Raw genomic sequence first — 15,934 nt, forward strand, 5'->3', positions numbered from 1 at the left:
TGAACATGGGGTATCTTTATATCTATTTAGGTCTTCTCTAATTTCTTTCAACAATATTTTGTAATTTTCAGTATACATGTCTTGCGCTGCTTTTGTTAAATTTATTTCTAAGTATTTTATTCTTTTTGATGCTATTGCAATTGGAAGTATTTTCTTAAGTTCATGTTTGGATTGTTCAGTGCCAGATTATAGAACTCCAATTGAGTTTTTATTTCTCTTATTTTATATAAAAAATTTATACAAAAAAATTACAAGGTTTCACCATGTTGCCCAGGCTGGTCTCAAACCCCTGAGCTCAAATGATCCACCTGTCTCGGCCTCCCAAACTGCTGGGATTACAGGCATCAGCCACCATGCCCAGCCTCCAAATGAGTTCTATATCCTTTCTCTTGCATTCTATAACTTTGTTGACCTAATTTATAGTTCTAATAATTATTTTGTGGTTCGACATATGTTTTTAAGGCTTTTGGTGTTGCTGCCAAGTTATACAAAAAAGTTCATACCAGCTTGCATTCGAATGGTGTTTCAGCATATAACAAGATTTGTTTCTGCAAATACTCAAATTTTCTTTAGATATTTGCCAACTTGTTTGGGGTAAGAGATATTTGGAATAATAAAAACCAATTTGGCATGGGCACCAACTGGTCAGAGAGAACAGCTATAAATAATATTCAGGGGATCCTGGACATGTGAAAAAGAGCAAATTGTTTTTATTTGCATTTCTGTGATCATTAAAGTTGAACATTTTAAATATGCTTATTAGACATCTATTTTTAATTAATTAATTTATTTTTTTTTGAGACAGGGTCTCACTCTGTTGCCCAGGCTGGAGTGCAGTGGTGTGATCATTGCTTACTGCAGCCTCAACCTCCTGAGCTCAGGTGATCCTCCCACCTCAGCCTCCCAAGTAACTGGAACTACAGGCACACGCCACTACACCTGGCTAATTTTTTGTATTTTTGGTGGAGACAGGGTTTCGCCATGTTGCCCAGATTGGTCTTGAACTCCTGGGCTCAAGCGGTCCACCTGCCTCAGCCTCCCAAAATGCCAGGGTTACATGCCTAAGCCACCATGCCCAGCCACATGTTACTTTTTATTACTATTCATGCCACTTTTTTTGTCAGAAATTCTAATTTGTATGAAATTTAAACTGTTAACTTCCTTTAGCCTTCTGGGCATTACTTAGCTAAACAGGGCTTCCCCAGCCCCCAAGGTTACACAAATACTTGAAGAAAATATAGGAGAATTTTTTTTTTTTTTTAATATTTACTTTTTTGGTTGGGTGTGGTGGCTCACACCTGTAATCCTAGCATTTTGGGAGGCTGAGGCAGGTGGATGGCTTGAGCTCAGGAGTTTGAGACTAGTGTGGGCAACATGATGAAACCCTGTCTCTACAAAAAGCACAAAAATTAGCTGAGCATGGTGGCGTGTGCCTGTAGTCCCATCTACTTGGGAGGCTGAGGTGGGAGGATGGCTTGAGCCAAGGAGGTAGAGGTTGCAGTGAGCCATGATCGTGCTGCCACTGCACTACAGCCTGGGCAATACAGCCAGACCCTATCTCAGGAAAAATACAATAAAAATATTTACCGTCTTAAATTTTAAGAAGATCTTCTTGTATGTATAATGTAAGAATTTTACTTTTTTACCCAAGTGGATATTCAATTGCATCACTATTAATCATATTTTATTTCCTTATATGCAGAACTATTTCTTAATCCTATTTTGTTCTATTCCTGTGTGAATTCCCAGGCCCTTTTAATTATTATAGTGTTATGTATTTTTATATTCAATAGGGTAAGCCATACAAAATTTTCTGTTTCTTTGCTGTCGCTGTATACTTTTACTAACATTTAAGGTGATTTTTAGAATCAATGTTTCTTCAATTCCATTTCAACTTGGATTGTGATTTCATTATATTTATAAACGAATTTGAGGAGTTGACTTTCTGTTACCAAACCGTACCATCTAGGAATGTTGTATCTCTTCATTTATTCAGGTTATTTTATGTTCTCAAAGTGCTGAGTTTTTTCCAGATTAATCTTAGGCATTTCTTACTCAGTTTTAAGTATTTTCAATTTTTGATAAATGAGATTTGTCAAAAATGAATTGGATTTCACTCATTTCTGATTATTTGTGATTTATAAGAAAGCTGTTAATTTTTAAATTTTTGTCTTGTGTGTAGCTATCTTGAGTTATTCTCATACTTTTTGAATATGGGTTGTTTTCATTTTCTTTTTATACTTTTTTCCATTATTGCATAGACTAAGATTGCCAGTGTAATGTCAAATAATTGGGATGATGTAGATATCCTTGGCTTGCTCATAACTTTAATTGGATATTTCCAATATGCCAAGCTTGTCCCTTTATGTTTTTATTTTTTATTTTTTTGGGGGGAGGATGGAGTGTCACTCTTGTTGTCCAGGCTGGAGTGCAATGGCACGATCTCAGCTCACTGCAACCTCTGCCTCCTAGGTTCAAGTGATTCTTCTGCCTCACCCCTCCCGAGTAGCTGGGATTACAGGCGCACACCATCACACCCAGCTAATTTTTGTACTTTTAGTAGAAACAGAGTTTTACCATGTTGGCGAGGCTGGTCTCGAACTCCTGACCTCGGGTGATCCACCCGCCTCAGTCTCCCAAAGTGTTGGAATTACAGGCGTGAGACACTGCACCCGGCCTTGTCCCTTTATTTTTTAATTGAGTGGGATTTGTATAACATAAAATTAACCAGTTTAAAATGAACAATTGAGTGGCATTTACTACATTTACAGTGTTGTACAATTGCCACTTCTAATTCCAAAACACTTCATGTCCTCCAAAAGGAGACACCCCTTTTATTTTTTACCTTTCCTTGTCATCTTGTTTTAAGTACATCTTCTATATGTATCATATAGTTAGATTTTATTTCTATACGCAGTCTGAGAACTTGTCTTCCAATATAGGAATTTAACACATTTATATTTATTGTGATTATTTAGAATTCTTAGTTTTCCTTATTTTTTCCCCTAGTGATTTAAAGTTATAAATTCTATTTGTTTGGAGTTACTTTAAAATTTTTACCCACATTTTAAGCTAATAGTTTTCTAAATATCCAGATAATTAATCAAGATATATAATTCTATGATTCCATTCAAAGGACAACACTTTCCTCCTTACCTATTCCTGGCCATGTACTTTATGTCAGCCAACTTTCTCTGGATTAAAAAAAAAAATGACAGCTTTATTGAGATATAATTTACATACTGTAAAGTCCACCCATTTAAAGTATACAACTAAGTTGCTTTTAGAATATTCACAGCATTGTATGATCATCACTACAACTACTTTTAGAACATTTTCACTACCCTAAAAAGAAACCCCATACCCACTAACATATATTCTCCATCTCTTCCCAAATCCTCCCTCCACCAGCCCTAGTCAGCTACTAATCTACTGTCTGTCTCCATAAATTTGCCTATTTTTGGACATTTCCTATAAAGGGAATCCTATAATATATGGTCTTCTTTGACTTCTTTTTGTGGCTTCTTTCACTTAGCATAATATTTTCAAGATTTATCCATGTTGTGGCATGTATCAGCATTTCATTTCTTTTTTTTAACAAACTATAGTCCATTGTGTAGAAATATCACATTTTATTCATCTGTTCATAAACATTTGGTTGTTTCTGCCTTTTAACTATTATTAATAATGCTGTTAAGAATATTTATGTAGAAGGTTTTGTGTGGATATATATTTTTATTTCTCTTGAATATATTTCATGCTGTTGAGAGTGGAATTGCTATCATCATATGGTGACTCTCCATTTAACTTTTTGAGGAACTGCCAGGCTATTTTTCGAAGCGTGTGTGGCATTTTACAATCCCTGTGCTACTTTTTAAAAAATGATTTCTTAGGAATCATTGCTTGGCAGTCATCTTAAGATTCCCACCGAATATACTGAACAACTATTTAGACTTAACCACAAGTTTAAATTTGTTCACGATATTATTTTTCATGTTATTTTTTGTGTCACTTTCTTGATTTTTCATTTTGCTGGAGATACCTTTTTGCGTAATTCTTTTAGAAAGGGTTTGAAAGTGGTAAACTTTTTGAATCATTGCACATCCATCACATATTCTTTTACCTTCATACTTGAATAATAATTTGGTTAGTATACAACTATAGATCTCAGAATTTCATTAATTTTTACTCAGTTCTTTTTTTGGAGAGGTGAGGACAGGATCTAACCCTGCCACCCAGGATGGAGTGCAGTGGCATGATCTTGGCTCACTGCAGCCTCAACATCCCCAGGCTCAGGTGATCCTCCCACTTCAGCCTCCCGAGTAGCTGGGACCACAGGCACTTGCCACTATGGCCAGCTAATTTTTTTGTAGAGACAGGATCTTGCCACGTTGCCCAGTCTGGTCTCAAACTCCTGGGCTCTAGTGAGACACCTGTGTTGGCCTCCCAAAGTGCTGGGATTACAGGTATGAGCCAGCATGCCCATCCCAGACAATTTTTTAAAATTAATTCTTTGAGGATATTGTTCCATTGTCTTCTAACATCCAGTGTTTTTGTTTTTTGACTTGTTTTGTTGTTGTTAGATAGGGTGTCACTCTGTCACCTAGGCTGGAATGCTATGGCTCAAACATGGCTCACTGCAGCCTCAGCCTCCTGTGTAGGTGGGACCACAGGTGTGCACCACCATGCCTGGATTTTTTTTTTTTTTTTGTAGAGATAGGAGTCTCACTTTGTTTTGCGGGTGGGTCTCCAATTCCGGGGCTCAAGCAATCCTTCTGCCTCAGCTTCCCAGAGTGCTGGGATTACAGGTGTGAGTCACTGTACCTGGCTGCATTCAGTGTTGTTAATAAGAGACTCGATGGTCTGGTAGTATCTAAACAGGCCTGTTAGTCTCAGCATCTCCCAGGCCTTGACCATTCGTGAATGTACATTCCCACAGACTTTGTTGCAGCAGAGTCTTGCGTGAATGATGTCTTGCACTACTACCCATGCAAATGTACACTGGTGGTGTAGCAATAAATTGTAGGTGAAATGGCGGTGTTATATACAGGAGAATTGGCTTATGAAAGGCAGTTTTGTAATCATGTAAGATAATTATAGGGAAGTTTCTTCAGGTTGATGTGGTTTGGAATAAAAGATTGTTAAGGCCTTCCTTGAAGTTTCCCAAGTCCTGGTGGGATCTCTCCCTGCCCTCACTCTAATCTGGGAGGACTCAGGGAGACAAGGCCCTCCTCTCAGGACAGCTCTAGCCTGATATTTCCTGGTGTTACCTGCTGAGAATATGTTCCTTGCATCTGTTGCAGTAAACTGTAACTTCTATAATGTTTGTCAGAGGGCTAGCTTTCGCTGGGCTTCAAATCCACTCCTCTGTGGGAATCAGGTTCTCTTTTCCTTTTAAGTAACTAAATGGTCTAGAAGCTTTTGAAATTGTTTCCCTAACTTTAGGGATCTATGGCGATATCTCCCTAGATACCACTATATGTCTGGAAGAGGCACGATCTCGGATCACTGCAACCTCTGCTTCCTGGGTTCAAGCAATTCTGTGTCCCAGTAGCTGGGATTACAGGCGCAGCCACTATGCCTGGCTAATTTGTGTGTTTTTAGTAGAGACGAGTTTTTGCCGTGTTGACGCAGCTGGTCTCAAACTCCTGACCTCAAGTGATCCACCCACCTCAGCCTCCCAAAGTGCTGGGATTACAGGAGTGAGCCATCACACCTGGCCTGGAAAGGCATTCTTTATTTGTCCTCCTTGTCATTTTTTGGGCTCTTTATGAGTACTATACAAATCTAGCTTCAGCATAGGGAAATTGCTCTTATTTTCTGCATTGGTTCTTTGTTTCCTCCTGTAAAGGAATCGTAATTCAATCCAGGAGTTCCAGGACAGATTAAACTATCTTCAATATCTCCTAATTTTTCTTTCATGTTTCTCTTTGTACTTTGCAAAGAGTGTAATTTTCTAGAAAAATTACACTTTAAGCCCAAATTCAGATTTCCAGTTAAGTATGCGCTGCCTTTCAACCCATCTATTGCTTTATTATGGCCTTTATAGTTTTAATTCCCAAAAATTAGTCATTCTAAAATGTTTGCTTTTAGTCTGATCTCTTTTTTATTGAATCACTGTAAGGATCTTGAGTGTATTTTCTTTGTTTTGAGAGACCACTTCTGCTTGTTGAATCTGTTGCTTCTCCTGTACTGTTTTCTTCAGTCATTTGGTGATTAATGGTTGTCCATGTTTGTAATCATAGATGAAATGACTGGAGCCTGTTTGCTCAGCTTAAGTGAGAATCCCTGTACCCCGGCAGTGAATACGGGTTTTCATCATGTGATCTGCATCTGGTGGTTTTTCAAAGGAAAGGAAATATTGATAGGCCTGGGAGGGGGAAACTAGGGGTAGTGGAGCTGCATAGGCTTTCTTATGATGTGTGCAAATAGCTTGTTGAAGCATCTGGAAATCTCAAATCTTTATCCTGGGGGCTATTTCCAGAAGTAGCTGCTGCAGGGAGGGGGAAGATAATTTACTCAGTAGTTTCTAAGTCTTTAAATGTACTCCTTAGCAGATTACCCTTGACTCATTCCTTCTCCAACTTTGGTTATTGCTTCGAATCCTTGGCTTATCTGAAGGTGTTTGGAGGCTTGCTTTTTTTAGTAGGTCCTCTATTTTCCACTCCAGAGCTGCAGACAAGAAACTCCCTTGGTTATCATTGGTTTGTTCTGAAGTGCCTTCTGGGAAGTTCTCTCTGCTCCAGACTGCTGTTGCTGCTTTTTCTAGCTTTTCAGCACTACTACGTATTTTTTTAATTTGGGGGTGGGAGACGTTTCAGTGGAATTTGGGAAGGATAAAGAGGTCAACATACGGGTCTAGCTACAAAGAAGTTCAGTAGTTTTGTTATTCACTTATGGATATTTTTAGCATCTATTAGGAATATTGACCTTCTTTGTTGTGAATATTTTTTCTAGCTTATCTCTTAGTTTTATTTACAGTGCTTTTTTTTTTCTTTTTTTTTGAGATAGTCTTGCTCTGTCACCCAGGCTGAAGTGCAGTGGCACGATCATAGCTCACTGCAGCCTCGACCTCCTAGGCTCAAGTGAGCCTGTCACTTTAGCCTCCTGAGTAGCTGGGACTACAGTTACATGCCACCATGCCTGGCTGATTTTTTTGTTTGTTGCCCAGTTCTCAAACTCCTGGGCTCAAGCAATCCTCCCGCTTTGGCCTCCCAAAGTGCCATAGTGATTTTATTTACAAAATCTAAAGTTTATCTTCAAATCTCTCAGTCTTACTGTCTTCCCCATGTTGGGCATCATCCTTACAAAGTACTGTCTCACTAACATGTCAGCAAAGCCTGAGTTCTGTCCCCTCGCTTCCCCACACCCCCGCCCTCGGACAGCGTGAGCTTCACCACTTGTTCCACCTTCTCCACCAACTGCCGGTCCCTGGGCTCTGTCCAGGCACCCAGCTATGGCATCTGGCTAGTCAGCAGCGCAGCCAGCATCTCTGCAGGTGCCGGGGGGCTCTGGTTCCCAAATCGCCGTGTCCCACTCCACCGGCTTCCAGGGTGGCATGGGGTCCGGAGACCTGGCCATGGGGATGGCCAGGGGTCTGGCAGGAATGAGAGGCATCCAGAATGAGAAGGAGACCATGCAAAGCCTGAACGACCACCTGGCCTCCTACCTGGACAGAGTGAGGAACCTAGAGACCATGAACCGGAGGCTGGAGAGCAAAATCTGGGAGCACCTGGAGAAGCAGGCACCCCAGGTCAGAGACTGGAGCCATTACTTCAAGAACATCGAAGACCTGAGGACTCAGATCTTCTCAAATACTGTGGACAATGCCCATATTGTTCTGCAGATTGACAGTGCCCGTCTTGCTGCTGATGACTTTAGAGTCAAGTATGAGACAGAGCTGGCCATGCGCCAGTCTGTGGAGAATGACCTTCATGGGCTTTGCAAGGTCATTGATGACACCAATGTCACTCGGCTGCAGCTGAAGACAGAGATCAAGTCCTCTCAAGGAGGAGCTGCTCTTCATGAAGAAGAACCACAAAGAGGAAGTAAAAGGCCTACAAGCTCAGATTGTCAGCTCTGGGTTTATCGTGGAGGTAGACGCCCCCAAATCTCAGGACCTTGCCAAGATCATGGAAGACACCCGGGCCCAATATGACGAGCTGGCTCGGAAGAACCGAGAGGAGCTGGACAAGTACTGGTCTCAGCAGACTGAGGAGAGCACCACAGTGGTCACCACACAGTCCGCTGAGGTTGGAGCTGCTGAGATGCTGCTCACGGATCTGAGATGTACAGTCTAGTCCTTGGAGATCGACCTGGACTTCATGAGAAATCTGAAGGCCAGCTTGGAGAACAGCCTGAGGGAGGTGGAGGCCCACTACACCCTGCAGATGGAGCAACTCAACGGGATCCTGCTGCACCTGGAGTCAGAGCTGGCACCGACCCGGGCAGAGGGACAGCACCAGGCCCAGAAGTACAAGGCTGTGCTGAACATGAAGGTCTACTGGAGGCTGAGATTACCACCTACCACTGCCTGCTGGAAGATGGCGAGGACTTCAATCTTGGTGATGCCCTTTACAGCAGCAGTTCCATGCAAACCATCCAAAAGACCACCACCCGCCGGATAGTGGATGGCAAAGTGGTATCTGACCAATGACACCAAAGTTCTGAGACATTAAGCCAGCAGAAGCAGGGTGCCCTTTGGGGAGCAGGAGGCCAATAAAAAGTTCAGAGGTCATTGGAAAAAAAAAGAAAGTAGTATCTCACTAACAAAGCTAAATATAATGAACTATGCATTAATATTTTGCCTATATTTTTCTTGTGCTTTAAAATATTTAACTTTAATATTGAACTGCATTTCAGCAGAAATATAAAGTTGGGCTCTAATTTTATTTTCAAATGTCTACTCAGTTGTCCCAGCATTTCATATTGGTAAATTCATTGTACATTCCCTTACCTGGATTGCTTTCTGTTTTTCATTTACTACTTGTACCTGCTTGGGTTCAACTGTACACTTTCTAGTCTGTTCTATTCTTTGTTTCCACGTTAGTTCTAGATTACATGTTAATATCTGATAGGATAATCTATCCCAGCTGTGATTTTTTAAAAATTTTTTTCCCTATTTTCACATGTTTATATGTTTCTTCTTCAAGTTGACCTTTATAACTTTTTTCACAGTCACTGCTGGTGCCTCCTTTCCTTTGTCAGATTATATTGGATTTTTATATGACACATAGATTAATTTTGGGAAAATCATTTTATACTACTCTAGTTCCTAAGAGGGAAACTTTTCAGCTATTTCTTTGTCTCAGGTTATGTCTTAGTACTGATTCTTAAGCTCCTCGAGGTCTTTCCCAGTCTAAATGCTATGAAGGTTGGATACAGTGGCTCACGCCTCTAACCCCAGCCTTTGAGAGGCCAAAGCCAGAGGATTGCTTGAGGCCGGGAGTTTGAGATCACCCTCAGCAACATAGTGAGACCATGTCTGTACAAAAAATTTAAAAATGAGCCAGGTGTGGTGGTGCTGCATGGCTGTAGTACCAGATACTTACTTGGGAGGCTGAAGCAGAAGGATTGCCTGGGCGACAGAGTGAGACTGTGTCTGTCTCTTTAAAAAAAGAATAAAAACTAAGAAAACAAAATGCTATGAGTTTTACAGTGCAGATTAATAATGCATATCTTGTTTATTGTCATAAAAATGTGTTGAATATTTACTGTGTGCCAGAATCTGTGTCTAGCCCTTAGAATATAGTGGTAAATAGCACTTTTCTATGTTTGTTGAAACAAATGATCAATTACAGGATTTAAGACATGTAAAGAAAAATATACTTAAAAAGATATTAAATTATAGTAGGAAAAACTCAAGTTTTCAAATTTGAGGTGAAATTCAAGAGACATTTATTCCTTGTAGGTATTTGGTCCTTTATTCACCCTATAGAGAGAGTTAAATCTAAAATTTGGCAGGAAAATACCATTTGTTTGTTTTTACTAAGATTTATGAGTAGCACTGTTTCTAGGAAGCTGCCTGTACTTTTAGAGAAACACTCTACCATTTAAAGGGTTTTCACGTTCATTATCTCACTTGATAATAAACCAGTCCCAGGTTGTGGGGAATCCCTTCTTTCTTTCATTTCCGTTTCTAGTTGAGCCATGATTTGAGGAAACAGTTCTTAAATAACGCATGAATGAGTCAGCCACACCCTTGTGGAGTTCAGCGTGAAATAAATGCCATCTGATTGCTTGTCCATCCTCTGTACACACCCATGAGATTCATGGTTCCAGCCTAGTAATATGCCCCTTTCATGGGAAAGTAGAATATTCATTGTCTTAGAGTTCAACTGAAGATGTCAGTCTACTGTAGCTGGTTGAAGCTGCAAGGGATTTATTATGCATCATTAGTTGGCTTCCAAAACTTTTGGTAGGGTTGGAGGAGCAGGCTCTAGGCTGAGCTTCCTGGAGCACCTACTGGAATCATACCACAGAACTGGCCTGCCATCAGAAGGAAGGCGAGGAAGCAGGATCTACTCTCATGTCTACTGGGTCCTGGATGTCCATTGTCCCCATTGCGGGTCATGATACCAAATGGCTGCCCCCTGACTTGCCTCTCAACACTATGAAGCAAGGAATGGGACACTGGGATTTCAGTTTTCTGTGGACTGACGCAGAAAAACAAGTACCTCCATGGCTATGTCTGCCAGCAGGAACATAGAGGCATCCAAAGCATGTCCTTTGGGACATGGTGTTGTCTTTTTCCTTCTAAGTCTAGGTTGGGTGTGCCTGCCGTAGCTACATCATTGTGTGGAACCTGGGCTGTGGTCCAGCTTTCCAGCCTCTAGTGAGCAGTAAGGCACACTGCAAGGGGAATGTGGCAGAGGTGAGTGGATCCACGTGGAGTATTTACTACATCCACTTCATTGGATTCTACCTGGGTCACTGTGTTGGAGGTGGAAGGCCACCTGTGATTTGTGTTGCTTCTAAAACATCCTAAGGACTTGCCCTATTTCAGTTAAGACACACATTAGATTTCTAGCTATGTAACCTTTACAACTGACCTGATACTTCCTGAACTTCCATCTGTAATAATGAGAAAGATAATGACGATGTCACATGTTAGTAGAAGATAAAGTGAGCAAAAATACATTGAAGCTCTGTCTCAGAGGTAAATATTAGCTTATTTCTTGGGTTACTATAGGCTTATTTCTTCCCTTTTTTTATCAGCCGGTCTAGATATTGTAGATTAATTCTGCTTGGACTGGGCTGTGTTTGGAATGAGTGGTCATATCAGCTTCTAGTGAGTTTTCACACACTCAGCAATGAGCGGGAACATAGAATTTAGCCTCTCTGGTATATACTAGGGTTAGAATTAGGATCATACCTGTAACTAAAGAAAGCTTAAAAGCTATATTAAAAACCACAGAGACCTGCTTATTTGAACTTTGAACACAACGAGTTCATTTAGACTATGTAAATGATTAGAATGATCTAGACACCGTCATGAGTGATGCCAGCTTTGTAGGTAGAGTGGGAACATTTCACTGATTTGTGTTCCTATAGACTGTATTCAAAGAAGTCCTAAAAAGCCATGGGGTAGTCAATTTTCCAGAGGTCTGAGTTTAATGACCTGTGTTGGAAAACATGCAAAGCTCTGATCTCATTCCTTATCTTGCCTTGCCCTTTCCTTCATCTATTCAAACTCTAATTATAACAGGTGCCGCTTTCTACAGGGAAAATGGGGATCTTTATTGTGTGTTTTAACCTGCCTTGTTTCCAGAAAGAGCTTCAGGTAGGACAGAAATCTTTAAATTTAGGTTTTAAAGGATGCAACAAGTAATCTACGTCAATCAAAAACTGAAAAGCACAAAGATCACTTTGTTTGAAGCACTAAACACTGAGCAGGCTTGAAGGGATATTCTCAGATAAGTCACCTTTAGAGACGAAAAGCAGTTATGTTGCCTGACACTGTTCACAGCAGTCTCGGAGTAAACAATATTGAGAGCTTGTCAGCTAATCTCCCTGCAACTTTAGTTTCAGAGGGGAGAAATGTCTGCGTTCTTTGAAGCTCTGACCTTCTTTTGGTCTCAGGGAATTTCCTCAGGGAGAGAGATGTCTGAAGAGATCTATAACAGGTATAGATTAATATTCTACTAGCTTATGCTTTGGAAATTATGTCTAAGATTCCTTTTAATTGTGACATGAATATTGAGCAGTTTTCCTTTTTATTCACATTTCAGATCATGAACTAATGTTCATACCTCCCTGGGAAGCTAATGTGAGATTTTCAAACTTCCCTTTATGTGATTAGGTTGCTTTTGTGACAGGTGGAAGACCAAAGCTCAGTTAACTAGGTCACTGGTGACTACCAGGCTGGTTTAGCGGCTAGCCTGTGGAACAAGAGCTCAGGTGGGAGCTGACGCTTATGTTTCCAGTCTCCCAAGGTACAAAAAAGGTCAGTCCACAAGAGTTAGGTTGCAGATTTACATAACTGAGAAGTGGGGAGATGTCTTCTGCATGCCCCCAGAACTAAGATTCCTTCTTTGTTTCACTACAACTTTTTTTGTGTAAAATATCATACAGTACTAAAACCCATATACAATTTATTTTTTTTAAGAGATGGGGTCTTACTCTGTTGCCCAGGCTGCAGTGCAGTGGCATGATCATAGTTCACTCTAAACTTGAACTCTTGGACTCAAGCAATCCTCCTGTCTCAGCCTCCTGAGTAGCTAGGATTACAGGCTTGCATTACCATGCTTAGCTAATTTTTTTTTTTTTTTTTTTTTTTTGAGACAGGGGTCTCACTGTGTTACCCAGTCTGGTCTCAAACTCCTATACTCAAGTAATCTTCCTGCCTCAGCCTCTCAAAGTGTTGGGATTACAGGCATGAGCCGCCATACCAAGCTATCTGGCTAATTAAAAAAAAAATTTTGTGTGTGGGGATAGGGTCTCACTATGTTGTCCAGGCTGGTCTCAGACTCCGGGCCTCAAGCGGTCTTCCTGCCTTGGCCTCCTAAAGCTCTGAGATTATAGATGTAAGCCACTGGGCCTGGCCTAGACTTTAAATCATGATCAAACAAGTAACCATACGCAGCCACTGAGGTTAAGAAATAGAACATTACAATATTTTAGAGACCCCTTGTAGCCCCTGCCCTCTTCTGCAGAGGTAACCACTATCCTGTTTTGTTTTGTTTTTCTTTAAGCATGTATGCATTCTGTATCCTTTTTTAATTTATTTTTTATTTTATTTTATTTTTTTGAGACAGAGTTTCACTCTTGTTGCCCAGGCTGGAGAGCAATGGCGCGATCTCAGCTTACCGCAACTTTTGCTCCTGGATTCAAGTGATTCTCTTGCCTCAGCCTCCTGAGTAGCTGGGATTACAGGCATGCGCCACCACGCCCAGCTAATTTCGTATTTGTAGTGGAGATGGGATTTCTCCATGTTGGTCAGGCTGGTCTCAAACTCCCGACCTTGGGTGATCCGCATGCCTCGGCCTCCCAAAGTGCTGGGATCATAGGCATAAGTCACCGCACCTGGCTGCATTCTGTATTCTATAAAGTTCAAAATTTTCCAAGTATTGTTTACCTTGCCTCATTTTGCATCTTACGGAATACAGAATCACATGGGATTTCCTTCTCTGACTTGCTTCTTCCATTCATCATTGAGTGTTTTCCATATTGACATAGGTAGCTGTTGTTTCTTAACTTTTGAAGTTTTACCATATTTTATTTTATGAATGCACCATAATTTGCCCCTTCTAGGTTGATGGCCTCCTGGATTGCCATCTTTTGAACTGATTAACTTTGTGTGTGTGTGTTTCTCATTCCCTTTCTTCTGTTTGTTTGGAAGTTATGCTGTATTCTTTTAGTAGATCTCTAGCTGTCTTAACATGCATATTTAATCTATTATACAGGCTAAAATTAAACAGTATTTTTATCCTGCTCCTAAACAAATACAAAGACCTCAGAACTCTAAATCAGATAACATTCTTCACAATTTATAGTATTTTCTTGTTATTTAGTGTTAGCTACTTTTCCACCTACAAATTAAGCATTCTAGTTGTTTTACATAGTCAACAATTTAGCCCTATTCACAACCCACATAGTTGCCTTATATCTTTGCTCATTGTTCCTTCTTACACCTCACATCTCCTATTTTTCTCTGGAAATCTTTTTCTTCCTCATTCTTGAAAGATAATTATACAAGTTATAGAATTCTAAGTTGGCAGTTATTTTTGTCTCAGTGCATTTGAAAGTATCATTCTTCTATCTTACTGGTCTCCATGGTTGTTGTTGATGCTGGCAGTCAGAATTGCAGATTGCCATTCTTTTTTTAAGTTTAGCTACTTTAGCTTTAAAAATTTTTTGTCTTTGTATACAGCAGCTTCATTATGATATGTCTAGCTCAGGTTTTCTTTTTATTTATCCTTGGGTTTGGTTGAGATTCTTAGATCTAATTACTACTCTTTCAACAATAATGGAAAATAATCAGCCATTAGCTCTTAAAATATTGGGAATATTGTCTTTCCCATTTTATTGCATCTACTTCTAAAACTCTAAATATGTATTAGATCCTTAGACTCTATCTTCCATGTCTTTTAAACTGATAATTTTCAACTCTGGGTTCCTGGGCTGCATTTTAGTTATTTATATAACTTTAATTTTAATAATTCTTGTTTTTAGCTGTTTAATCTATCATTGGATTTTGAATTTCAATTCTCTTACATTTCTAGAAATTCTTGAACTTTTCCAGATCTACTGTGTTCTTTATGGCCTACATAGACTCAGACCCAACTCAAATGAGAGAATAAGTGTGGCTATAAATTGAAAGCGAGATCTTTTACCCCTCCACTCATTGCCGAGATTGAGATACTAAAGTTATCTTGCTGCTCCCTCTGGACACTGAGTTAATTTCTTGTCCATCCTCACATTGAAGGGATGGCCTTTTAAAATCCCAACTGTACATGAGTGGTTTCCTGTTAGACTTTCTCCTTAAATGGGCCCTTTGCTTTGTCTCCCGCCACCCTGTACCTAGATGAAAGCTTGACAAAGGATTTGAGTAGATATTTCTCCAAAGATATACAAACAGCCAATAAGCACATGAAAAGATGCTAAAAGTCATTAGTCTTTAGAGAAATACATTCCAAAATCACAATGAGATGCCGCTTCACACCTACAAGGATGGCTATAATTAAAAAGATAGTAACAAGTATTGGCAAGGATGTGGAGAAATTGGAACAAATATATGTATGTTTGTGTGTGTGTGTGTGTGTGTGTGTGTGTGCGCGTGTGCGCGCGCGTGCCCAGGCTAGTCTCAAATGCCTGGGGTCAAGTGATTCGCCCATTTCAGCCTCCCAAAGTGCTGGGATTACAGATGTGCGCCACCGTGCCCAGCTAAAAAAAATATATATATATATATATATTTTTTTTTTTTGAGACAGAGTCTCGCTCTGTCGCCCAGGCTGGAGCACAGTGGCCGGATCTCAGCTCACTGCAAGCTCCGCCTCCCGGGTTTACGCCATTCTCCTGCCTCAGCCTCCCGAGTAGCTGGGACTACAGGCGCCCGCCACCTCGCCTGGCTAGTTTTTTGTATTTTTTAGTAGAGACGGGGTTTCACCGTGTTAGCCAGGATGGTCTCGATCTCCTGACCTCGTGATCCGCCCGTCTCGGCCTCCCAAAGTGCTGGGATTACAGGCTTGAGCCACCGTGCCTGGCCGCCCAGCTAAAATATTTTTAAACATGTTGCTGAGCTGGCATGAAAAGAAAGTATCCCAAGTTATATGTATATCTGTACACACACACACACACACATATACACACATACATGCTTTTTCAAGGTCATGAATGTTCATCGCAGCGTTATTCATAATAGCCAAAAGGTAGAAACAACTCAATTGTCCACTAACTGATGAATGGATAAACAGAATACCCATACAATGGAATC

General features: G+C 40.4%; 2 protein-coding genes across 4 annotated transcripts in view; both read left to right on the plus strand.

Annotated features, from left to right (window-relative positions):
* Positions 1–15,934, plus strand: part of CMTM8 (CKLF like MARVEL transmembrane domain containing 8) — a 132,712-nt gene that overhangs the window by 11,946 nt on the left and 104,832 nt on the right. The gene's annotated exons all lie outside the window — the stretch shown is intronic.
* LOC117084298 (keratin, type I cytoskeletal 18-like) lies at positions 7,861–8,563 on the plus strand. Its single transcript, XM_033212894.1, has one exon. It carries the CDS (start codon positions 8,025–8,027, stop codon positions 8,298–8,300), a length of 276 nt encoding a protein of 91 aa, XP_033068785.1. The 5' UTR covers positions 7,861–8,024; the 3' UTR covers positions 8,301–8,563.

The sequence above is a fragment of the Trachypithecus francoisi genome, unplaced genomic scaffold (genome assembly GCF_009764315.1).
Source record: "Trachypithecus francoisi isolate TF-2019V2 unplaced genomic scaffold, Tfra_2.0 Lachesis_group0, whole genome shotgun sequence".
Taxonomy (NCBI): domain Eukaryota; kingdom Metazoa; phylum Chordata; class Mammalia; order Primates; family Cercopithecidae; genus Trachypithecus; species Trachypithecus francoisi.